The 26,116-nt window shown below is 55.2% G+C and overlaps 1 protein-coding gene and 1 long non-coding RNA gene across 11 annotated transcripts in view; one reads left to right on the forward strand and one right to left on the reverse strand.

Annotated features, from left to right (window-relative positions):
- The window catches only part of POU2F2 (POU class 2 homeobox 2), a 76,223-nt gene that overhangs the window by 14,194 nt on the left and 35,913 nt on the right, over window positions 1-26,116 (reverse strand). For 4 of the 10 annotated variants that reach the window (XM_019434537.2, XM_019434536.2, XM_019434540.2 and 1 more), the window contains exons 1-5: window positions 19,140-19,223; window positions 11,958-12,023; window positions 11,819-11,853; window positions 11,623-11,679; window positions 7,823-7,939 (exon numbers count right to left, since the gene is read on the reverse strand). In XM_019434537.2, the coding sequence (XP_019290082.1) occupies window positions 7,823-7,939; window positions 11,623-11,679; window positions 11,819-11,853; window positions 11,958-12,023; window positions 19,140-19,206 (342 nt within the window). In that variant the 5' untranslated portion in view covers window positions 19,207-19,223. Of the gene's footprint in view, window positions 1-7,279; window positions 7,559-7,822; window positions 7,940-11,622; window positions 11,680-11,818; window positions 11,854-11,957; window positions 12,024-19,139; window positions 19,224-19,819; window positions 19,845-26,116 lie in introns of those variants that run through there. The other 6 variants (XM_053905858.1, XM_053905863.1, XM_053905862.1 and 3 more) reach the window with 4 other exon arrangements.
- On the forward strand, window positions 5,799-6,804 carry LOC109258014 (uncharacterized). Its single transcript, XR_002076166.2, has 2 exons — window positions 5,799-6,045; window positions 6,538-6,804. It is a non-coding gene; the product is annotated as an uncharacterized LOC109258014 (long non-coding RNA).

Below are 26,116 nucleotides of genomic sequence, written 5' to 3' on the forward strand. Positions count from 1 at the left end.
ATTGTGGTCGGCTGTCTATATTCCTAATAGAAGGAAATTCAACATTTGCAGTTAGAGGATAGAAAAAATTGAGACATAAGCTTTTCCCATCCAAGTTCATGGACTCCCTGGAATTCTATCCACAGCCCCCTCCAGGAGGTTCCTGTTCTGAAATGTTAATTGAACAATAAAGCTTCTACTGGTTTTTATCACATTTGAAACAATTCAACTCCTTGCCCTGACCCTGCATGACCCCGCCTTCCTTGTCTCTCACAACTCTCACTCCCTAACTCTAAGCCAGTCACACTAGTGTCCTTCCTGTTACTGAACCCAGAAGAGGTCCCCACCTCAGGGCCTTTGCACATGCTGTCCACCCCCCCCCCTTCTTGATCTGCACATGACTGGCCCCTCTTCATCATTCAAGTCTCTGTAAAATGCCCCCTCCTGAGAGAAACCTCCCTTCTCTACCTGCTTTGATGAGTCTTCCTCTCCTCAATGTCTATTACATCATACTCTTTTCCTTCCTTTATAGCAATGATCAGCTATGAGCAGGCACCAGCTTGGAGAGGGCACAGACTTGTCTGCCTTATTCCTCACTGTATTCTCCACGCAAAAAGGCGCTTGGGCATAGTGGGTGTTCACTAAACGCTTGCTGACTGAAGAAATTACAGAATGGGAGAAAGAGAGAAGATTTTGGGTGCTGTGCTGTCTCAGGACTGGGGTTAGCCAGTAGGAGGCCCCATTTCTCCACAATCTACAGGCAGCGAGCAATCTGAAGCCACTCGGGGGCGTGTTACGACCAAGTCAAGCTGGTAGAGAGGTTAGAGGAAGTGGAGAGAACCGGGGAAGGGCCCCTGGCCAAGATACTTAGTGGCTCTGTCCCTAACCTGTGAGAAAAACTAGCACACCCCGCCAACGCTGAAAAGGGAAGAGATGGTTTCTTGGGTTTCTTGTTCATCACTGTGTTCTGATCACCTCCACCCTAGTACAGGCACCCAGCAGGCCATCAGTGAATTTCCAATGACTGAATGAGTAAAACCTAGGACAGACCGGTGGAGTCTCAGAGCAGACTGGCTGCGTTTTGACACACTGAGATCTTGGCCACAGTGGGGCAGAAAGACTGACAGTTTACGTGACTCACGGGTGAACCAGAGGGCAATTGTCCATTTTCCCATTTGGACTCAATTCCACCTGGGGGTGGAAGGAGGTGGAGAGAAAGCCTTTAAAAGGAACTGGGCCGCGTGGGCCCAGGTGCAGCGCCTCACTCCAGCGCACAGGGCAGACTCCCCATCCCCCAACTGCAGGCCCCCACACATGCTCTGGCAGCCACCCAGCCTGGGATGGTGTCTGCGTGTCACTCAGCAGTCACCCCTGAGATGGCAAACCATGGCCGGTTCTGGACACCCCATTCCAAGACATGGACAGCTTAGAGTCAAGTCCGTAGCAGGGAGGACAGGAAGGGGGTGTCTGGGGACCACGTAAACTACATTATCATCAGTTGTGTTCAGCATGAGGATGGGCTTCCCGACCCTCTGAGCCGTGTCAGGGCACCCGGTAGTGGAGTGGGCTGCGTGGGAAGGCAGAGAACACCTGTCCTGGGAGCCACTGGGGAGAAACTGCACCCCCACTTGCCCGGAACTGTGCAGCGGGAGCTCCCACATCGGGTGGGAGGGAAGTCAGAGGGGTGCAAGGGTCCCTGCCGGCTGGGAACCTGGGGGTTCTGAGTCTCAGCCCTGTTGCCTGCTTCTAGCTGTGTGACTCGGGGGAAGCCACTTCTTTCTTCTGGGCCTCGGCCTCCTTAACTATATAGGGGGACAGTGCACAGGGCTGGAAACCTGACTGTCCTTCACGCACTGTGGGACCCTGGGCACCCCTTCCCCTGTTTAAGTCTCAGTCACCCCACGGGGCTCTTAAAGGAATTCAGTGTGACAATGCACATAGCGTGTTTAGCCCGATCTCTGTTCACTGAAGTGGGCCTGCGTAAATGGTAGTCATTATTACTGAGCCACACCTTTCTCAGGGCCTCGGTTTTCTCATCTACAAAATGGGGTTAATAATGTCTAACTGGTTACAGGATTGCTCGGAGGCCCGAGTAGTATTAGCATCTGCAAGGTGTCTGGGAAATCACAACACGCTCCCCGAGCACAAGCGTTTGCTAGCCCTGCACCCCCATGTCACTCCCCCCACGTCACCCTACCGGATCATGAACTCTCAAGGGCAGGAAACCCCATCCTCTGCCCGGCAGCTGTGAGCTGTCCACACCCAGCCTCTCCACCGAGCTTCAGCTTCAGATGTCCGTCTGCCTATCTGATGTCTCCACTTGGATGATTAATAGACTCTTTATACCCTGCTGTGTCCAAAAGGAAACTCCTGGTTCCCTACTCCAGCCCTCCAAATCACACTGTGCCTCCCCTGTCTTCCCCAACTCAGGAAGCTCCCTCACCACCATCTGATTGCTGAAGCCCAAATCCTAGGAGTCATCCTTCATCTATCCTATCCGTATAAAATAGCATCTCAGACCCCCATCATCACCCTCATCTCCCACCTGCATGGCTGCAAGGATTTCCCACTGGGCCCCTCGCTTCTACTCTGGTCCCCCACAGTCCATTCTCCCCATGGCAGCCAGAGGGAGCTGTGGAAAGGGTCAGCGGGGTCATGCCACCCACCTGCTTAAAACCCCCAACAGCTTCCTGTCGATGTTTCCCTGGTAAACATTCCAAACTCCTTGATCTGCCCTACAAGGCCCTGCAAAACCTGGTCCCGCCTGCCTCCCCCTCACCTCTTAACTTGTCCTCCACTCACTTGCTCTGCTCTAGCCATACCATTTTCCTCTGTGCCCTGATGTCAAGCTGCTTTCCACCTCAGGACCTTTGCATTTGCTGTTGCCTTTTCCTAAGTTCTCCCCATGGCTTCTTCATGACTGACTCATTCAGAGTCAGCTTTCAAAGGCTTTCAAAGGCCACCCTGTCAGTGAAACTTTCCCTGGCCACGCCATTAAGAGTGGCCTCCTCCCTCTATGACACCAGCCCACTTCATTTTCTTTAGTACGCTTCCTCTAAAATGGTCTTGTTTTGCTCATTTGTTTACCTGTTTACTCTCTGCTCCCTACTAGAACATAAGGTCCTCAAGGGCAGCCACTGCTGCCTTGTTCACAGCTGTCCCCTTGGGGCCACAAACGGGCACCTGGCATACACAAGGTGCTTAATAAGTGCTGGATGAATGCGTGAATGACTCTGTCATTCCAGGCACTTCCCTACAGGAAGCCCTAAAGTTTGGGGGGAAGGGATATGGACAGAGGTGGCCTGTCTCTAGTGTGGGATTCTCTGTGTGCCCCCATCCCCCAAAGGTTGGCCCTGCCACGTGGAGCCCAGGAAGTCCCAGAGATTGGGGCGGGACACCAGAAAGCTGAGACCCATCTGACGGCGAGAAGAAACACCTACATGCACATTGTGTGTTACATCCCGTGCTGCCTCCTGTTAAAATTCCAGGATAGATGAGCAACAGCAGACCCCAACCAGTTGTGGAGTGACTGGTACGCCTCGGCCCAGCTCCCGGCTGCCAGGGGCCTGTGGGTACACTGACGACACACCTCCAGGTTTGGCTGCCCTGGCACCTGCTGCCCCTTCTCCAAGCCTCAGGAGCCATCTCTTCCTCTTGGGGACCGGCCCTCCCCTATTCTCAGGTCACATGGCCCAAGTGGGCTGACCCTACCTTCTTGGGGCAGTGGTTGAGGACACTAACTCAACCCTGGTCAGTGGGAACAAGTCTAAAAGTGCCGGGACCCATTCTGCCTGCCTCAGAATGAAAAAAGAGACAGAGTTTGGGGCTGGGCCTCTTCAGCGATCTGAGCCAAATATCCCCTTCTACGTCTTCAGCCACCTGGAGGGGAGTCTGGTCTAGCTGACACCCCTCCTAGCTCATCCGGCGCTGTCTTCCACTGCTGGCCCCCACCCCCGCCTCCCGGAGCCCCCCCCTACTCTCTCATTTTACCTTCCATGCCTGAAACAGCTTTCTCCACTCCGTATACCTGGTAAACTCCTACTTGTCCGGGCTCAGGTCAGGCACCACCTCCTCCAAGAAGCCTTCTCTGATTCCCTCAGGCACAGGTCACCTGTCTTTTCCCACACTCCCACCACACCCAGTAGGTTTCTCTGGGAAACCTTTTTCAGTAGGGCCTGCCAGCCTAAAAGATCTTGTCAAGCTTTATTTGCCATAGTCATATTATGAAAATAGGGATTTTTTTTCCCTTCCAAATACAAAATGATGTTTTAACAGTTAATGTAAATTTTCAATCAATGTCTACCCCTACCCCAGACAATCTGAATTACTCCCCTGGAGAGATGTCTTCCCTACCCTTGATTGAAAAGCTGCAGCAAAACATCCCTCATTGATTCAGTAAACATCCAGGTGGCCCCTTTGGTGGAAAGCATCATGCTGAGCGCTGGACACACAAATTATAAAAGTGTGTTATAATTGTCCCTTTCTCTGTACTAGCTAGGAAAATTCAGGGAAGATTCCTGCCAAACTGTTTAACTGACACTACTTTGGAAGCTGGTGTTACAGGGACGGATGGGGGACTTTCCCTTAGTACATTATGTAATTTTAAAGTGATAGGGTTAGGGGTGTTTTTTACTTTCTTAGTATTTTTCAAGTAAAACATTTCTTAGTGGTTCATTGGTATCTGTTTCCCTACAAGACTGGGAGCCTTTAGGGGGCAAGGAAGGGTCTGAGTCACTTCTAAGTCTTTAGCTTCCCGCCAGGGCCTGACACACAGGGGGCTAGGAAATGTCTGTGAAATGACCATAGGACAGAGCTGAGCAGTCATGGGAAGTAGAATTGGCAGGCCCAAGAGACATAGACTGAGGAGAGGGGTCAAGCCCAGGGGTGGAATGGCTGTGGATGCAGGGAGGCAGTAACACAGGAGGAATGTGGTACCCACGTTCTGGGTTGTTCCTGGTCGGCATGGTGCCTGGAACTGGGGATAAACATTCGTCTGTTAGGGAAATGAGGTCACAGGGTGACAGAACTCCCAGAAAACAAACTCTTGGTCCTGGCTTTGCAATTGCAGACAACAGGACTGAGCAGATCAGAGCTGGGGAGGGAGGAGCCAGAGGAAGGGGTTGGCAGGACGGTTAGAGGAGGCGTCCTTGAGAATCAGAGACTGGGCGGAACAGCAGGTGGCAGAGGACTAGCCTGGGTCGCTGGGTCCTTGGGTCGCAGGGAACTTGGGGGAGGTGGTTCTAGGAGTTTACAAACAGAAGGAATGCCTCCTGCTCCCAAGGGGGAATGGCTTGGCCGGTTTGCACTGGGTGGCTCTCTCCCTCCCCCTCCCTGTGGCCTTTGTTCCTTCCACAGATATTTCCTCAGGCATCTTCAGACACAGCACTGGTGATGAGGGCCAGAAGGAGAGGAAAGGGCTGGGGACCCCCAGAGGAGGCAGGAGGCAGGAGGCAGGAGATTATAAACCAGATGGAGGGAGGGAAGTCATGGAAAACTTCCTGGAGATTTGGACTCCCAAGCTGAGGCTTAAAGGCTGAAGAGGAGCTGTCCAGGTAAAGGGAGGGAGCCGACTTCCAGGTAGAAAGGAGAACAGAGCAGGGGTACTGATACTTGGGACCTAGTGAGGAGCCCCGAGCCTTGGTGTTGCTCCGTGAAGAACTAACTGCATGTGCTGTGAGGCGACCTCCTGCTGCTGGGGTCTCTGGTGGCCAGAGTGGGAAAGCTGGGGACAATAGCTAAAGGCAGCGGCCCCGGGTCCTATGGTTAGAGCCCTGGACTCCCAGGTCTGGCTCCAGGGCTATCCTGCCCCTTGTGCTCACCGGCTGACCCCGGCCAGGATGAGGATTTGCGGATTCAAGGAGGTCACCGTTAGTACAGCACCTGCCAGACTCTAGTTACAGTCACCATGGTGAGCCAGCCATTGTGAGGCTAAGTTTGGAAGAGCCGTCACGGGGCAGCGGGCACAGATTGCTGTGTGTGTCTCTACAGAACCAGGCCCGGAGGCAGGAAGCCCTAAGAAGGCAGATACCAGCTCAGCGTTAAGGATGGTCTCACATGGAAGCGTTGGTAAGTAGTGGAACGGGCCTGCTGGAAGCTGAACTCTCTGTCAAGGGAACAACCTTATGGGTACTGGACACCTCAGTGTAGACAGCATCTGGCCCTGGGGTTTCATGGAAAGGGGTGGGTAGAGAGAAAGAAAAGCAACCCAAGGAGCAGCCGTTGTGGGAAACACAGGGCTGAGGGAAGTCAAACAAGGTTCCTTGCTGCAGGACTTCTCAGGACCTTCACTGCCCTGGAACACGGGCTACAGACTCAAATGTTTACAGAACCCAGGCAGACAGCACAAAGGGGTGACAGGGGCAAGTGTGAACGGGGTGGAGAGTGCAGGCCTGTCAGGAGGGGAAGCCTGCTCAACTCCTACTCTGTTCTGCCGACTATCCTTATGGGAAATTTTTTGGCCACTATCATGGGTTGAATCAGGGCTCCCCAAAAGATACGTCAGAAGTCGTAACCCCCAGTGCCAGTAAATGACCGTATTCGGAAACACGGTCTTTGCAGATGTAATCAAAGTAAATGAGGTCATTAGGGTGGGCCCTAATCCAGTGATCGGTGGGAAGTGTGAACACAGAGACAGACGTGCACAGAGAGAAGGTGGCCATATGACCATGGAGGCAGAGATTGGAGCGATCCAGCTATGAGAACACCAAGGATTTCTGGTACTTCCAGAAGCTAGAGGAAGCAAAGAGGGGTTCTCCCTAGAGCCACCCAGTTTGTGGGGCTTTGTCATGACAGCCCCAGGAAACAAATACAGCCACTAGCTCATGATTCGGTGTGTACCCAAAGTCTCCAGAATGGCCAGAGAGGACACGGCACTCCCTGACCCAGTGGCCACAGGCCCCCGTTCTGAGAGTCTCTCACTGGATCCTCCAGGGCACACATTTTTGGGCACTAGTTCAGAGTCTCAGCCTTTCCTTTTAGTGCCCACATGGGCGCCCTTCCACGGGGGTGAGTCCCCTGGGTTCCTCAGCTGTAAACCGAGGACGAACCCCCACCAAGATACACAGAAAGCGCTTAGCTGGACACTCCATCACACGGGGGATGTTCTCCCTCTGAGCCTCGCTTTCCCCCACCGAGACATGGGGGGCAGCATCCCCCAAGGCTTCCTGGGGTTGCTGGGAACTGCCTGGCACACAACCGGTGGTCCTAACAGTCGGCCCCTGTGGACCGGCCGGCCCCCTGCACGCCGGGCTTCTGCGCATCGTCCGCTGAAGGCCGTGGGCCCCCCCGGGGCTGCCCTTACCTGTGCTGTGAGCTGGATGGGCTGGGACAGGGTGAGCTGTGGGGTCCCGGGGGGCTGGCTGGCAGGCTGTGGTGGCGGCAGGTCGCCTCCCCCAGAGGAGGCCGGGGGCTGCGAGGTCGAGGAGGAGGCAGAGGAGGAGGAGGAGGAAGAGGAGGAGGAGGTGGAGGAGGCGGCGGCAGCGGCCGCGGCGGCATTGGACTGCTGCACGGCTGCGGCCAGGAGCTGGGCCTGGGCTTGCTGCAGGAGGAGCTGCTGCTGAGCCGGCATCAGCGCCGTGAGCTGCGGGGGTGGGGGGCGGGGGGCGGGCGGCAGGGGGGTGGGGTGCCAGGGGAGGGGTGTGGGGAGGAGCAGAGAAGGCAGAGAGGGGTTAGTGCCTGAGCCAAGCAGGTTAGGGCACAAGTCTTGCAGGACGACCGAGGGGGACAGGAGGCAGGCGCGAGAGCGCGGCCGCAGTCCTGGCGGGACACCCCATGCCACCGGTCCTGTAACAGGTGGGGGGTGGCTGGTCTCTGCCCACGTGCCCATGCTTCCCCGAGTACTTACCCCGGCTAGCTGGCTGCCTGTCAACATGAGTTGGGCCTGGGGCAGATGCGGCTGGGCTGGCTGGGGGGGCGGGGGTGCTGCGGGGGCTGAGTCGCCACTGGGGTCTTCAGCCTTGATCTGGGGGGGAGAGAGGCAGGGTCCGGGACCCCAGAATGTTAAGTGGAGGCCAGAGAGAATGCCCACCTGTGAACCAAAGAGAGGGCACGTGTGTGGCAACAGCAGCCTGGGGCCGGCCGGCAGAGGAGGAGTGGACCGGGGTATAGAGGCCAAGACCCTGTACTGACCGGCCGGGGGTCTTAGGCCACCTTTCTGGCCTCAGTGTCCTCAGCAATCACATAAGGCTAACACACTCCCTGCACCCAAACCCCCTACAGGAAGAGGGTCACCTTTGGGGAGCAGTTTTCCCCTCTGGGGGGTCAGCTTCCCCATCTGTAAAATGGGAAATGTGCCAGCGGGGGACTCGGAACATCAAAGGGTAGAGTTCTGGGTCCCGCACCCTTCATCTGCGTTAGCTACAGGTGCATCTCTTATTAATGGAGTAAGACTTCGCTGGAAGAAAGGGTCTCAGGTTATTAAAAAAAAATCACCACCTTAGAACATGGGTCTGGAATTCAAACGAGTGTGGAAAGAGGCAGACAGTGCAAATGGGTGACCTGGACAGATGAGGATGGGGTATGCTGGCAGGGTGTGCAGCCCTCCCGAAGGAGAAGCTTGCCCAGCTCCCGCTCTGCTCCCACCAATCACTCATTTTAAAATCGAGAACAAAAACACAGGGTGCCTGGGTGGCTCAGGGGGTTGAGCGTCTGACTCCCGATTTCGGCTCAGGTCATGATCCCATCGGTACTCTGCTGTTGTGCAGAGCCTGCTTGGGATTCTCTCTCTCTCTCTCTCTCTCTCTCTCTCTCTCTCTTTCTCTCTCTTTCCCTCTGCCCCTCCCCCCTGCTTGTGCTCTCTCTCTAAAATAAAAATAAATAGATAGATAGATAGATAGATAGATAAAATCTAAAGTAAAACCAAAAAAAAAAAACAAAAAACTAAAAACAAACCAAAATCGCTGGCAAGACCAGCAAAGCACATATGAGGGCCAGATGTGGCCCAGATGCTGCCACCTTTCAGCCTCCACCCCAGAAGTCCACTGAGCCCCTCCTTCATCTCGGTGTAGGATGTGGCTGCCTCTCGCATCAAACGCATAGGACAGACCGACACAGTCCTGGCCTTCCTCCTCTCCTAGACAGAAAGCCAGACCACGGTGGACTTGCCTGATTGGGCTGTTGGTAAAGGACGTGTGGGGGTAGGAGGAGGTATGCCTTGAAGAATCACACGCTCAGGCCCAGAGGGGACACCGGGCTGAAAGGATGATCCCTAATCCTTCAGCCCAATGGCCCAGCACCATTTTGCAAAAGGGAGTCCAGAGAGGGAAAGCAACTGCTGCAAGGTGACCCAACAGCTTGGCAGGGGTGTGGCATTTGGAATGCAGACTGAGACAGACAGAGGTCGGGGAAAAGGCCAAATAACAGAGGGTGAGTGGAGTGTCCCAGGGTACGGATACAAACGTCAGGAAGTTTAAGGGGCGCCGAGATGCATCAAACCACCGTGAATGTTAGAAGCCAGGCCAGTGGCCATCCCCGGCAGGGAATCAAGAGCCTCTGGAAGTCTGGTCATGTTCTGCTTCTTGATCTGGTGCTGGCTGCATGGGTGTTCAGTTTGTGAAAATCCACAGAGCCATACATTGAAGATCTCTGTGTATGTCACATTTTAATTAAATGTTAAAAAAAAAAAAACAACAACAACCCACACCAACATGGTCAGAATATTGGTCCTCTTTCAGGTTTCTTTCATTCATTCCTTCTGGTTCTCTTGAGAAAGTCTCCATTAGGTGCTAGGATGGCTCTAAGGCCTTGTCCCCAGCACGACTCATCTCCCTTTTTAACGAGAGAAGGAAAGCTCTCAGGCTTACACCTGACAGGCAAGAGTCTCTGGGTACATTTTAATAATCATTGTATTGGGCACCTGGCTGGCTCAGTCAATAGACACCGAGTCTTGATCTTGGGGTCATGAGTTCAAGCCCCACATTGAGCGTGGATATTACTTAAAAAAAAAAAAAATCACTGGGGTCCCTGGGGGGCTCAGTCGGTTAAGCATCCGACTTCGGCTCAGGTCATGATCTCACTGTCCGTGGGTTCAAGCCTCGCATTGGGCTCTGTGCTTGACAGCCCAGAGCCTGGAGCCTGCTTTGGATTCTGTGTCTCCCTCTCTCTCTGCCCCTCCTTTGCTCACGCTCGGTCTCTCTCTCAAAAATAAATAAACATAAAAAAAAAATTTTTTTTTAATCACTGTATTTATTTCCATGGCAAGTGATTCTGGTTTTCCATTCATGAAATTTCCACTAAAAAAAATGTATTTCAGCTGTTGAAAAAGCAAGCCAGTTCATGAGCTGAAAATTGTTGAAGCTGATTGATGGGTACCTGGGGGGTTATTTTCATGCTACTCTTTTTTTTCCTCCTTTGTTATCTGCTTCACATTTTCCATAATAAAATATTTTTTTAAACGAAGCCAATTAACAAAATTGTGATGTAAGTAATGGTACACAGTGGTGTATGGATGTGTCTGAAATCGTGATGGGAGCACATGAATCACTGCAGTTGGGGAAAGACTAACACAGAAGAGGCCGAGTGAGATGGAGAACAGGACGTAGTGTGGACAGAGGCCTGGAGTCAGAGGCCAAAGCCCTCTCTGCCTCGGGCTTTCTCCGGGAACCAGGGTCCGGGCTGGGGAAGAGCAGCGAGAATCCTTCCTTCCCAGGGCCCCACTGGTTTCCCCACGGAGAAGCAGGGCTGCGGTGGGACTAGGAGAGGCTGCAAAAAATGCAGCTGGGGAAGGAGAGGGTGGGGGTAATGGACATACGCTCTGCTCTAAGAGCTAAGGCCAGAACTGTGCCCGAGATCAGAGGGAAGGAGGCCAGAGCCAGACTCCTTCTCCCCTGGGCCCTGTCCAACTCACTCAGCACGAGATACCCACCCACTAAGCTGCACCCGGGGCCCCAGAGCCCATCCAATCTGATAGCCCCCATGTTAGAGAAAAGGAAACTGAGAAGCCCAGCGGTGGTGGGGGGTGGGCAGTGATTTTCCCATGGTCACAGAGTAGCTCTCGGCTCCCAATGCCATCCCTCTGCTACCTTTGGCCAGGGTCAGGAGCCCTTCCGAGGACCACCCGGCGCGTGCCCTCCATGCTGCCTTCAGGCCTCTGGACCTGTGGCTGCCTCCACCAGGCTGGAGCGTGGAGACCTGGGCCCCAGACACCTCAGGAAGCCCAACGATGCCCAGCAGCAGGCAGGGCCCCATGTGGATTAGGGATTTGTTCTGCCTGGCCACGTCCAGATACCCCATCATCCTTAGCCATTCTTACGGGGTCTGCCCCCCCCTTACCCTCCTCCATTGGCTGGCCCCTGTATGTGTGTGTTGGGGGGCTGGGGTGGGGCAGGCCCCTGTCAGGGAAGTTGGGATGGGGGCGGGGCCCTCAGCTTCCTGTTGTTCATCGCCCTGGGGCTCTGGGGGGGATTTCCCTGGCCACCCCCACCCCCCCAGGGAAGGGGAAGGAGCCTGGGTGAGTCACAGGCCTGGGGCGGGAGCCTGAGTGTGAGAAGGAGCCAGAGGAGCCTTGTCACCGAGTTATTGGGGCTCCGTGCCCTTCAGGCCCCAGGCCCACAAAGGTGCGTGGGACCCCGTCCCCGATACCAACCACCACCCATGACAGCACACCCTCCCGGTTCCCCCATCCTGGCGGTTCTGATAGGTGCTTACCTTGGTGCTGGGGCCAGTTGGGGACACGGAGAACGGGGAGGTCTTATTCTGAGGGTTCTGTGAAGAAAAAGTTGGGTTGGGGGAATGGGACGAATGAGATGAAGCAGCTTCTGACACCCCGCCCCTCGCCCACAGGGGCCACCTCTGTTCCCTTCTCCCCCTTCCCACCCCTCCTGCCCATCCACTCCCTCCGGACCTGATGGTTAGTGTCTGGTCCATTTCTTTCAGTGTCTGCAACAAGAGGGAAAGAGTGAGGTGTCACCTGTGCCCCCCACATCCCCGCAGCTCCCCCACCCCGCGGGGCCTCCGCCCTCTCTGCTCCCCTCCCCACCCACCTGTGTGCTCTGCCGGGGAGTCCAGACCTTGCTTCTCGGCCTCCAGGGGCTTAGACATTCTTATTTCTGGGGACAGAAGAGGGATGTAAGTGGGGTGAGAGGGGGAAGCCAGGAGGGCTCTCGGAGCCCCCCCTCCAGCACCACCCCAGCCTCTCCCCAAATCCCCCGCACCCCCTGCCACCTTGCAAGTGCCTCTTTGAGGAGGCATGCCCTCCTTACTGGGCCTCTGCCCTTCTCTGGCTGGACAAGAAAGGGCCTTCAGGCCTTGGGGGTCTTGCCTGATCCTTTTCACCCCTGCAGAAGGTGGCACAGGGAGGGCCACCTCCCGTGAGGCCTGGGGCGGGGTGGGAGGTAGCCGGTGGTCGTGAGAAGGCTTCGGTGCCCAGGAGGAGGTGGGTGATGTTCCACAGGAGCGAGTCAACCTTGGGCCTCCTCCCGAGGCGCGCCCGTCCTGCCTCACCAGGTTTCGGGTGAGACATGTTTTCCACTCTGAGTGGGGCCTGGGGGTGTGAAGGACTGCAGCGTCCCCAAAGGAGTGAGTCTTCTGATCTCTGCCCCTCCTCCAGCCCACAACGTTCCCGTCCACACCTCACTCCCACCCGGCCTCCCGCTCCTGGCCTCCCTTCTCGCGTTCGGCACACGGGCCCAGCAGCCCCATTCTGACCTCTGAACTCCGACTGACTCCAACTGCATCTGGCTCTGCCCCTGACCTGGTCCTTGGACTTAATCCTAGGCCTCACCTGGACTTCAGCCTTGAATCCCAACTGCACACCCCAGTCCAGCCTGGGTGTCCCACTGTGCAAATGCAATCCCATTCTACAGCCCCATAAACCCAGGAAATGACAGGAGGTGACAGGCAGCAAGCTAGCACCGGGGACAGAAAGCAATGGAGGCAGAGCGATGCTCTGTCCTCACAACACTCTGATGCTGGCAATGGAAAGGTGATCGTTTACCAGCGCTAAGCACAGTGTTAAGGATGATTCAGGGCTCACAGTAACAGTCGGTGCTGATATTACCCCCATTTTATAGACGAGGAAAGTGAGGGCCCAAGAGCCCAGTGAGACAGCAGAGGCGCCCTGACTGGACACCTGTCTGCATGACTCCAGGGTTCACGCTTCTAATCAGCACTGCTATGGTCTACTGGACCCCCCCCCCCGCCCCGCTAACACCCCACTGTGACTTCCGCCCACCTCATCTCCAGCTGTCACCCCTATTCAAGTTCACCCTGACTGACACTGACTGGAAACCCAACCCGGGTAGACCCTACATAAACCTGGGCTTCTGCCCTATCCGTTCTCGATCCCCTTACCCATCCTGAATCCCAACTCCTATCCCGATGGTCCGAGTCCTTCATCTGACCTTGACTCCCAGCTTGACCTCAGACCTTTCTCCTGACCCTGAATCTGACTAGCAGGTCTCCCCCACAACTCACTCCACATCCCTGCCTTAAAACACGATGCTACCCTATCAAAGGGGCTGTCCAACTCAAGTGGGTTCTGCACCCAAGGTATTTTAAAAAGGCCAGCTACAGTAGCTAGGACATCTTCAGCAACTGAAAAAAAAAAAATGTCCAGGAATTTTGCAATTGAGGGTTACTTGACATGAAACGCTGCTCGGCTTTAAAATTCCTAATTAAAAAGCCAGGTCACACACTGCCGGTGGGAGTGTGAATGGATATAAGCACAATTCAGGAAAGCTGGGGAGGCGCCCCCTCCCTAGGACCCAGCACATCCACTCCCGAGTGTCCATGTGAGAGAGAGGGGCATCCTGCCCACCAGGCCCATGGGCACATGTACCCAGCAACCCTTTCGAAATGACCCCAAACTGGCAACAACCCAAGGGCCCGTCAGTGGATCAACACAATGTGGTATGCCCATACAACGAAACACTCCACTGCAAGAGAAAGAACACGCTCCTGAATCACACGCACCGCTGAATCTTGCAGGCGTGACACCAAGGAAAAGACATCAGACACAAAAGCAGACGGACAGTAGGATTCCAGTTACGGGAAGCTCAGAAAACAGGCAAGATGATATCAGGTGACCAAGGTCAGATTATGGGTACCTTTGGGGGGATGCGGACGGGGAAAGGGTGTGGGGAAGCCTGCAGAGGGTTGGAAATGTTCCGTATCATGATCTGTCGGGTGGCTCTGTGGTTCTATACATATGTAAAAATTCATCAAGCTGCACCCTTAAAATTTGAGCACTTTATTGTATGTATGTTTTCACACACAAAAAAGAAAAAAAATTAAAAGCTAAAACAAACAAACAAACGAGTACACAGTCCTACTAAGGCATAGGTTGGTGAAGGAGGTGTGGGGAACAGGTGCCCAGGATGCCACGGGAGCTCAGGTCCTATTTCCAGGCACTAGGAGGGGCATGAGTGGATAATGATCTTGAGAGACACAGGAGGATGCAGCAGGTGCTGGTGCCAGGCGCGGAGACCCCACTCCTGCCTCTGAGATATCAAAGGCAGAGGTCCAGCCTAACCCTGCCTCTAAATGGCCCAGAACTTGGCCCAGCTCCAGGCAACTGCTAATGCTAGTGTGGTCCGGCATCCCACCCCGTCTAGCATCCCTGAAAGCCCTGCCCCAACCCCCTTTCCTGGCCCCTCCTTCCAACTAGTGTCCATCTCTCCCCAGGGAGATCCTGCCTACAACCTGGCCCCGAACCTTTCCACAGCTCCCTATCTCCTCAAGAAAAGCCCAGATAGGGTCTTTAAACAGGTAATTAAGTTAAATGAGACCATTAGGGTGGGCCTTAATCCAATATGACTGGTGTCCTCATGAAGGTAGAAATTGGGACACAGACGCGCAGGAAAAAAGACCATGTGAGGACACAGGGAGAAGATGGGCATCCCAAGCCAAGGAGAGAGGCCTCAGAGGAAACCAACCCCACTGACACCTTGACCTTGGACTTTCAGCTTCCAGCTTTCAAGAAAATGAGTTTCTGTTGTTTAAGCCACCCCATCTGCAGTACCCCATTATGGCAGCCCTGGGAAAATGATACAGCCTCCCACGGTCATGCCCTCCCACTGTCCTAGCCCTGAGCCCACAGGGCTGTGACCTTCTGTGTCTTAGTCCTTTCCCACCAGATCAGAGTGCGGGCAGGCCAGGTCTGACTCACTGCTGGGTCCCTGGCATCACCCAGCTTAGAAGAATGGGTTATAAATGTTGGCCGAACGTCCCTCCCTGCACCTCTCTCTCTTACTTGTTCCTGCCTCTGTTCTGTTGTCCCTCTGCCATTTAACACATTTCCTGAGGCCTTGGTGTGGGCTGGTCCCTCTGCCTGGAAGGCTATTCCCCACTCTGGCCACCTGGCGACCTCCTACTCATCCTTCAGGACCCTGAACAGGTTCTGTCGTCTATGGCGGTGGCTCCCTCCACCCTGGCTCCTGCTGGCCCAGCGTCTCCCCTTGTGACTGTCCTAGAGGCTGTAGCCATCTGGGCCCCAACAGGTCTCCCCCATCAGACTGGGAACCCCTTGAGGGCAGGTCTGACTCATCTTGGGGTCCCCAACACTCCCCAGCCCAGGACGTGCGGGTCAAGTGAACAAGGGGGGCCCGAGGCCCTGATCTCCCCCATCGCTCCAGGCCTTTGGCTCTGCTCTTCCCCCACCTGGTGACCTTTTCTTCTCTAAGAGCAAACCCCTGCTCCTCTTTAAGGTCCCAGCTCACACGTCACCTCCTCTGTGAGGTCCTCCATGCCTCCTCGGGTGGTTGGTGTCTCTTGTCTGAGAACCCCGTGCCCCTAACACACCCTGACTCCCTGGACAATGGCCTCACCCTGCCCCAAACTGGGAACTCCTTAGAGCCCAGGCTGGTGTCATAATAACATTAATGCATGCAAGAATCTCTGACAGGCCAGGACCCAATCCCGTCCCAGACAAGCCTTTCTCCCTGCTGCCACCTGCCACCTTGACCCTGAGCCCCAATCCCCAAGCAACTCCCACCTGAACCTTTGAGGTAACATCTCCTCTGCAGGGACAGTGGCCGAAGAGGCAAAGATGGCTTAAGGAGAAATCTCCACCACTCTGTTTCCATAGATGTCCCTAAGTCTTCCCCGACCCTGACTCCCAAACAGCCGGGCACCCCCACAGCATTTGGCTGGGCTGACGGCAAAATGGTCAGTGTCGCCCTTCACCCAAGCCTGTCTCGCTTTTCTTTCCTCCCCCATCAGAGCCCAATCTGAGAAAAGGGTTTCATAGAATCATCCCCACCAAGCATGAATAGGGGACTCCCTTTCCACCACAGATCCAAAGCCAAATGATGCCTTAACACTCTAGGACATTGGCAATCCCCTTAAGAGGCCCGCGGAGGCGCCCATCCTACAGGCTATCAGCCTCGGCCCAGGCCCCTCTCTCCTGGCTCTGGAGAAATACTGACACCTATTCCCACTCAGACACTCTGCTTTCACTGGGACAAGGTAAGACCGGGGCATCTGGATTTCGAAAAGCCCCCGCCACCGCCACCTCCACCAGGTGATTCTAATATGCTCCAGCTCCCTGCACCTTCCAAAATCCATCTCAAAGCCTCATTCACACAGAAAGGCTGCTTGGTTATATGGCCATAGCCACCCCTCCCTTCTCTCATCCCTGGCAGTGTGTAACTCTTTAGAGGACCAGGCAGGAAAAAGCGATGCGGAATCCTAGCGGGCCCCTTGAATCCTATCATCCTGGAGTCAGACACACCCAGGGCTACCCACACCCTTGGGGTCACACTCGCTTGCCCCACTGCCTCAGGCCTGGGACTCTGGGTCCCCTCCGCCCTCCCCACCCCTCCCTTACCCCTCCCTCTCCGGACTTTCACTTCTCCTCTGCATTTCCCCCAGCCGGTTTTAGCAGACTTGGGCCAGCTTCTCGTTAGCACTTACCGAAAATGGGGCTAAATATAGAGGGCCCAAGGGCTGCCCCTCACCCCTCCTGGCCCCTCTTGGCCTGTCCCCTGGGTCTCCTGCCTTCACAGCCGGCTTCAATCAAGGCTGTGGCCTGGGAGCCCCTGTGGGCAGGGTTTGCGCTGCCGGGAACCTCTGTGGGCCCAGCTGGCCCGGTCCCTGCCTCCGTAGGAGCAGCACCGCACCTCCCCCCCACCACCACCCCATGTCTGTCCCCGAGCGAGCGGCCTCAAGGGAGTGAACACTTCTGAGCTGTCAGGAGGGAAGGATGGAGATACAGGCAGCAGACACAACAAGAGAGGTGGCCCCACAGCTGTGCCACGGAACACACACACCACAGCCTCAGCCAGGCAGGGCCCCAGACAAGGATAGAGACGATGCAGACACACACAGGGACAGGTGTGCAGAGATCCTGGGTCGGGATGTTTGTAGAGAAGACATATGCCCAGACACAATGACATGGGTAGATATGCAAAACACACACCCAGACATGCGCATGCACACCTGCGTTTACATACACACACACACACACACACACACACACACACACACACCCAGAGTTACTCAGATACACACAGACGTGCACACACTCACACATCCAGAGTCACTCACAGACGGATACACAGATAGACACACAGACACACACAGGTGTGCATACATATCCATACCCAGGTCACTCAGACAGACATACACACATACGTGTAGACACTCACATGCCTAGAATCAGCTCATCCTGGGAGATGGCCAGGGTGGACTCCCAAACCCTGAGCTCAGGCAGGCCAAGTGATCTGGCCAAGGCCACGCAGTGTATTCATTCATGTCCAGGCAGGAACCCAGGCGGGCCTCCAGGCAGGGCAGTTCTGTGAGAGATCCCAAGTAGGGGGTCTAACTCAGTACCTAGCACACACGAGGCCCCCATTCAACCCCAGACAGGGAAGAGTCAGTGGTGGAGCAGAGCTCGGAGCTCTGCATCTACACTGCATGTATACCCACACATATACATAACTGCACATAGAGTCACCCCGATAAATAATCATGTGCCATCCTGCAAGTTGTCTTCCCTCCACGTCAACCACCTCCCTCACCTCCTTTGCCTTGCTCCTACCCACTCATCCTTCACATCTCAGCCCAGACATCCCCTCCTCCAGGAAGCCCTCTCTGACACCCCACTGGCCCAGCTGGGCAAGTCTTCTGGGCTCCCACAGTTCCCCGTGCCTCCGACCCCTCTGCCTGTGCTTCCTCCGCTTTCTGGCAACAGGTCCATCTCTCCCACTGGGAACTCCAGGAGGACAGACCTGTTTCAGTTGTGTTTCCAACACCCAACACGAAAGTGCTCAATAAATACACGTTGCTGAAGGGCCACAGGGATACCTGCATATACACTGATGCGCGCAGGATGGCACATGCCAAATCAAGACCCATCCCCACGGACACTCACAAACGCGACACAAACCGACAGTCATGCTTACATGGCCACAAATGAAACAATCACCAAGTACTGACGCTTTCTGTGTTCCAGGCACCGTGTTAAGCATTTACACGTATTACCTCGTTTAACTCTCCCGTCAGCACTGCTGAGAGATAGCTATCATTATGCAGAGATAGACACATTTCACCAAAGGAGCCAACAAATACAAATCACCTTGTAAGGGTGCCCGGCACACAACATTCACTCAGTCAGCTGACACATAATAAATTTTTGCGTGGTGATAAGTGCCATAAAGAAAAGACAAAGCAGGGCAAGGGGTCCGAGAATGGTGGGATTGGTTGCCAAGTCAGACGGGGAGATCAGGGAAGGCCTCCCTGAGGAGGTGATATCTGGACAAATGAAGTGAGGCAGTGAGCCAAGAGGTCATTGCCAAGGCTAGCCCACAGTGCCACACACAACAGACCCTCACACACAGACACATGAGTCACACTCAGAGGACTCAGAACCACCACTCACATACACACGCACAGAAATGCACATACCAAAAAGCCCTGCAGCTCAGTGTTCCCAGCCCTTCGCAGCCCTCACCCACTGGTCCTCCTTATAAGAGCCTGCTACCAACACTGGGCTCCATCCTCCCTCCCCTAGGGCCCTCAGAACACTGCAGCAGAGATAGTGGGGGGGGGGGGGGAGGACAGAAGCCCCCAGGTGTCTGGAGTGGAAGGGAAGGGGAAAGAAGAGCTGAGGGCGGGGACCCAGGGTGGGAGCGGGGGAGCTGCTGAGGTACAGAGCGAAAGTGCAGAGGAGACAGCTAAGGAGGAAGGGCAGGGCCGGCAGCGGGTGCTGGCCCCAGGCCCCTTACCTGGAGCCCCCATGCTGGAGTGAACCGTGCTGCCCGCCCCGCAGGGCTGGGGGAACAACTGTGTCATCTCCCCGCCCTCTCTGGGGGCCAAGCCCTCTCAGCCGGAAGTCACCCAGGGAGGAAACCACAGGGTCCGCCCCCTTCAGAAGGGAAAATACTCTGGCCCCAAGGCCCACCTCAGGAGGCAGTGGACCCCAAATCATGTGTGTGTTGGGGCAGTGGGGGTAGTGGGGTGGAGGGCAACAGGCTCGAGGAGCTGAGTCCTCCCACTGGGTCTCCAGGAGGTTCCTGCAACAGCTGCCCCAGCCCTTCAGCGGCCTCCACCAGGGCAAACACATCTGGAACAGGGCATGTAGGTCTGGGAGAAAGGGTGGGCCCATAACAACAACAACAACAACAACAACAACAACAACAACAACAACAACAACACTAAACCCTGGCTAGAAGTTTTTTGGGGTCTTTCCCAATGCCAGACTTGACAGGTGCACCTGACAGGCATCATCTCTTGAGATGATCACTATTTGCCCCATTTTACAGACGAAAAGATTGAGGACCTGAGAGCTGAGGTGGCTTCCCCAAGGGCCCAGAGCCAAGAAGCACTGAAGCCAAGAAGCACAGCAAGTGACGTTCGCGGTGGGTGTCCCGCAAGGCTGTGCAAAGGGAGGTACCCAGCCACGCACCTGTCCGCAGGTGAGGCGTCCGTCCACTGAGAAGGAAGCGGTGCCCTGGGACAGTGGCTGTGAGGGCGAAGGGGAGGGGCCGCTTGGCCCAGAGTGGCAAGATGTCCACCAGGGGCAAATGCGGGCGCCCCAGGCGGTTTGGGCGAGGGGAGCCCCGGGTCCCCTGACAGACTGCCCGCTGGCCTTTCACGGAACTGCGCTCCCGACCCAGCATTTCCCTCCGCTCCCGCCAGAGGGCGGCAGCGCCCAGCCAATAGGCCGGAGGGAGGGGCCGGCTGCGGAGGAGGAAGCCCCTCCCTCCGCTCCCCTCCCCGCCCCCCCCACCCCCACCCCTGCGCGCACACCTGCGAGGGTCACACAAAGGCGCAGGACTCCCAGCGCACGGCGGCGCAGACAAAGGCGCGGCGGAGCCCGCTGCCCTCTTCCTCTTCCCCGCGCCCGGTCCGAGGCTGTCAGGCCACCTGGCGCCTCCAAACAGGCCGCCTGTCCGCCCTGGGCCCCGCGAGACTCGCCGCGCCCCACGCTGGAGGAGGACTCCCAAGCCACACGCGCACACGGACGCTTGGACTCACCCAAACGTATACATACACTCAAGTATTTCTACACATGAGCCCCGGCACTTCACACACATGTGTCCACGCGCAGACACACGGGAACCCTCCTCTGTGCCTAGGCTCCCTACCCAACATCCCTAACTCTTGTGTACAGAAACCCCTGGGCACCCTCCTGTGGGCACGAGGGCATATCTACACATGTGTGCTCAGGCACGCCTCCTGGCCACGTGTGCCCACATTCACACCCATGCACACTAACTCGGGATATATAACACACAGGCAGACCTTCCCCGGTGCCCTTCCTTCTGCACACAGGCCCTGTGCATCCAGACACACCCAAGCGGGCGGGCCCACTCAAGGGTAATGACCAGTGTTTTTCACATCTGTACACAGAGGGGCCAGTTCCCAACTACCAACACTCCACAACACTCCGTATGGTAAAGACCATTTCACTGAGGAGATCCACAGACCACACGACATCAACCCAGCTTCAACTCAGACCTCCTGCCTCCTGGTCCACCCCTCTCTGTCTTTCAGATGCAGGGTTTCTGTGCACAAGGGCCTTCCCGATAGCGGTCTGGATAGTGGTCTGGCGGCAGTGGGGTACCGGAGCCTCATCTTGAAGCTGCATTTGCACAGCAGGTTTTGTTTGGATTTGGGATTTATGTCTTGAGGAGGTTGGAATGAGGTCATAAGGACATTATGGGGGGCCAAAACCTCACCAAGCCACCCCCATACTCTGCCACGGACACAGTCAATGTCATCCATGTCAGGTACGTGCTTTCTGGACGTGACTGGGTGTCAGCCCCTCATGGTGAGCACGAAGAGAAGCACCACCCATTTCGGGCGCTGCCTTCCCAGGTCTGTAGCTGAGTGGGGGAGCCAGGAAAGGGCTCAATCACTCCCCCTTGGGATGAAATCGCCCTACCCCTCTTGCCTCCCAGGCTGACTGAGTCCCTGACTTGGAGTCAGGGAGTCCAATGAGAATGGGTCTGAGACGTCTGTCTGGTGGGAGAGGACAGAGGGGCAGCGTTTGGGCCCACTGGGTGGGGAGGCCCTGGCAGCCAGGAATGGGAGGCCCAGGCAGGGCAGATAGTGGCCTCTCGGCCAGAGAAGAGGCCTCAAGCCATGTTGAGCGAGGCAGGTGGGGTGTGGGAGCTGGGGAGCAGTGGGGGGCCTCTCGGGGTGCAGGGAGCCTGGGAGGGAGGCAGCGCAGGGGAGGCCAGGCTGGGCTCAGGGCTGAGCGGTAATTAAAGGAGACGTAGGGGGCTCCCCAGGGCCAGCGGGGCTGGTAACTGACACGCGGGCCCCATTGCTCTGCTCATATTTCTCACCGGATCGATACGTTTGACTCCCGACAAGACAATAATCGCTTGTACGCGGCCGGCGAGTCGATCAAATACATTATTAGAGCGAGGTCCCCCGGGGGCCCGGCGGGGAGTGGTAGGGGGGGAGCAGCCAGCCCACCGGGGACAGCAGAGCGGGATTCTTCACCCCTCAGGGCCCCCAGCCATGGCCTCTTCCTCTCTGTCGCCCCTGGGGACCCTCTCTGTGGCTTGGTTCCCTGGCTTCTTTCGGGATTCCCGCTGTCTCTGGCGACCTCTCTACTCAGCCCCAACACATCCCTGCTCTGCGTGGGGACCCAAGGGGTCTTTCTCCACAAGTGCTGCCTCATCTGTAGGGCTCAGCGTGTGGGAGCTCAGAGAGGCCCCTCCGACCCCCAGCTTAGCAGGAAACAGGGAGACTGGGTTGCAGGCCACACTGAGTCAACAGCTGGGCCAGGAGAGGAACCGGTGATTCATTGACACCAACCTTCCTCTGCATCTCAGCACATCGGCCTTCAACAGAGACCAGGCCAGGGCAGCCTCTGGGGGCAGGGGGGTGTCTTAGGGACCCAAACACATAGGAGAACAAGATGAGGAGTGACAGACAGACACAGAGACAGAGGGGTGTTTGGCTAGTCCTGCTGCAGGGCCATGCCATCCTCCAGTGCGCCCCAGCTACTCTCAGACCAAACCTAGCTTTGGCCTGCCCTGGGCACTGCTTGCCCACCTCTTCCCCCACCTTCCTGGTTTCTGGGCTTGAGCCTTCATTTCCTGTTCACCCTTGGCCTTGCCCTCAAAACTGCTTCTCTGGTGCCCCTAAGTCAAGGTCAAGCTGCAGCCACCCCATGATCTGCTTAGGAGCACCCAGCATCCAGGGACTTAAATTATTTCTCCTTTGCTGCCTTCATCATCATCATCGTCATCATCATCATCATCAATCATCATTACCAACAACAGCAGCAACAGTGTCACTGTCTATTCTGTGCTACTTGAGCCAATACATTGGTTCCCATCTTCACGACAATCTGAGGAAGTAAGGTCTATTATCATCCCCATTTTACTGATGAATTGGAGCTCAGAGAGGTGAAGTCACTTGCCACACGTCACACAGCGTGTGAGTGGTAGAGTCAGGAGTCAAACCCAGACCTGTCCTCCTCACAAACAACATGGCAGCAAACAACACGGCCATTCCAGGAGCGGAAGGGAGGCACGATTGGCTGGTACAGACTGAACAAGGAAGATATAGGAGACAAGGTGGGGAGTCAGGGCCACACCCCAGGGCCTTGCAGGCCAGGTGAGCATTTTGGATTTTACTGCAAGCACAGTGAGATGCCACTGAGGGGGTCTTGAGCAGGGAAGTGACGTGGCTCTGTAAATGTTTTTGTGGATGATTCAGGCTGCTGTGGGAGGTTGGCCGTGGGGAAATGGGTGGTGCCCACATGAGATGGAGGGGATAATGGCTGGGACCAGCGTGGTGGCAGTGGGGGAAGAAAGGAACAGGCGTCCCTAGAAGCAATTTTGAGAGTAGACCCCATGAAATTGGTGATTTGCTGAAGGTGGGGTGGGGGGGGGAGGAGGGAGGAGTGAAGAATGAAACCCAGGAGCACAGGAGTACCTTTCCTACCGCAGAAAGGTTGGAGAGGAGGCAGAGCTCAAGCTGGGATGAGAAAGATTTGGGCAGGGCGCCATACATGCCTTAGGCTGGATTTGATGTTGTAGGTGGGAGACTTTTGAGCAGGAATAGTGTGTGTAAGAGAGATCCACAGCATGAGGACAGGCCAGCGGTGGAATCTAGAGGTAGGATTAACAGAGAGGAGGCTGGGACAAAGACCCAGATGACAGGGAGGCTGAGGCCATGAGGGTCCACTTTCACATGAGATTCTACAGGACTCTAGTGGGCCTGCAAGTGGATGACTGGGCAAGTGCCTGGGTCACAGATGGATAGTGGGAGGGAAGATGCTCAGGTCAGTGCTGGGGACAAGATCAGGAAGCAGCATCTCGGAAGCAGTAAGTCCATGGACTGAGAAGTCAGCAGATGCTTAATAAATTCACATCGACACAACATTTCTTGTCGCACCACCTCCAGCCTCCTGACACCAATTTCCCAAACCTGCCGGAATTCCCAGGAGTTCACCTCAACTGAGAAGGAATTGAGAAGCACTGTGATATGACTTAAAGAAGATAAAAGTCACAAGACCAAGCAGATCCCCATTCTAACCTGGCCATTTGGTGGCCTAGGGCAGCCCCTGGCACACTCTGGGCCTCAGTTTCCCCATCTCTAGGTGGGAGGTGTGCTGAAGGAGCTCGCAAAAGCTTCTTCCAGCTCTAACATTCTGTGCTTGAAAGAAACAAGAATGGGCAAGATAGTCTGATGGATCAATTAGCTACACAACAAATATAGGAAGAGAAGGGGAATGTATTGCAGCTTATTCTAAGAAGGACCTGGTTGACTATACTCAGGATTTCACTGACTCCTTGCCTTTTATCGGGGACTTTTGTTATCCCCATTTTAAAGACATGAGGGAAAGTGAGGGCCACAGTCACAGCTAGGCCGGGGCACACCCACAGTCTCCCTGATCCCAAAGCCTGTGCCTAAACTGCTGTGCTAGCTCACTGCTCCTCCTCTTGGCTTGCATATGTCTCTCAGATTGTAGGTCCCCTGAGAACAGAGTCCTTGGCATCCATCAACACCTATCCACCAGGGCTTCCAAGGAAGCTAAAGAAATAGGTGCCTGGCCCTGGGCCTTCCCCTGACAAGGCACCGCCCTTGACCCAGGAGTCCCCACCCACCCCCATGCTGTCCACACCAATCCAGCCCAGACTTCCCACTCTTCCAGCATGACTGCAGGTGGGAAGCCACCGACAGTCCCCCGTGCAGGGAGGGAGCTGTCCAAAGGCTGAAGCACAAAGGCCATCATCCTTGGTCCAGGAGCCCTCCAATAACTCCCCTCTGCCCCTCAGACAAGCCCGGTCCATGCACCATCAATGCCTCCAGGGCCCTGAAAGACTTCACCTCTCCCCATGGAGAGCACTGCACACCAGCCACACTGGAAGAAGCCAAGTCTGTCCCCACCTTGAGGCCTTTGACCTTGCTGACCCCTCCCCTAGAATGCTGTTCCCATCTCTTTCCATTCCTCTTGTCCCTGAGAACTCAACTCAAAGGCTGCCTCCTCCGAGGGGCCCTCCCTTACTCTGTCTGCCTTCCATCACCTGGTTTCCTTTTCATTGTAGCACTCTCTAGAACTCAATTACTGTCAACTTGTTTTACTGTCTGGTTACCCCTGTGAAATGTAAGCTCTCTGAAAGCAGGTGTCTTTTTCTTTTTTTTCTTTTTTTTTTTGTCTTGTTCACTGTAACATTCCCAACACCTGAGATAGTGCCTGTCACACAGTAGGTGCTCCAACTTTCTCTGTTGAATGAGTGAATCCCTCAGGGCTCCCAGAGCCCACAGAATGAAGTCCAAGGCTGGCTCTCCAAGCCCAAGTGGGTAAGGGCCTCTGCCAACCTCTGCAGCTACTTTGCCCTCAGAGCTCACCTTCTTCAACACATTGGGTTGGCCTTCCTGCCTCCTTTGTCAGCCTTGGCTCAAATTTCCCCTCCCAGGAAGCCTTCTCTAACTCTGCCAGGGTCCCAATTAATAGTAATGACCTCCTCTTCTGACAGCTCCAGGCAACATTCTGGGCTTTAGCACCAATGGTACTGCATTGTAATTACTTCCCATGGAGGCTGCCCCACAGGGCAGAGCTTGAGGGCAGGGCGGCATCAGATTTGTTGCTGTGGAGGAGGAGCCCAGCCCTGGGCCTGCAGACTGCCAGGGCTCCAGGAATGTTTGTTGCATTGGGGCACGCACTCTGCAGACTGTAATTATCCATACGGTGTATATAAGCACTGGTTTAGGAGTCAGACATATGAGGATTTGGAAACGGGTTCCTTCATTCACTTGCTGTGTGACCCTGGGCAAGTGAATTCACCTCTCTGAGCTTCAGGGTCCTCCTCTGTGAAAAGGGGGCAGTAACATGGGCTGACAGGAACTTCACTAATTTTAAACATAATACTTGCCACCGTCAAGGAGTTCAGAAATTTCACGAAGTGTTCATCACATCAAGGTTTGAAGTAGAGAAAAATCGGAAACAACCTAGATGCCACCAATAGGACAGTGGCTAAGTAAATTATAGTGCATCTCCCCAGTATGTGGTTATGAAAGAGAACAAAACAGACATACAGGTACGGACACAGAAGGTTGTCCAAGCCACTGTTAAGTGAAAACGCAAACTGCAGAAGGATTTATACAAATTAATATCATTTATGTAAAACAGCTACAAAAAAACACCATACTTTTTGTATGGGTGTGCAAGAATTGACAAACGCAGACAAAAAGGTCTGAAGGTAACTAACTAATGACAGCTACCTTTTGTGAG

Source organism: Panthera pardus, unplaced genomic scaffold (genome assembly GCF_024362965.1).
Source record: "Panthera pardus isolate Hobbes unplaced genomic scaffold, ASM2436296v1 HiC_scaffold_18, whole genome shotgun sequence".
Lineage (NCBI taxonomy): Eukaryota > Metazoa > Chordata > Mammalia > Carnivora > Felidae > Panthera > Panthera pardus.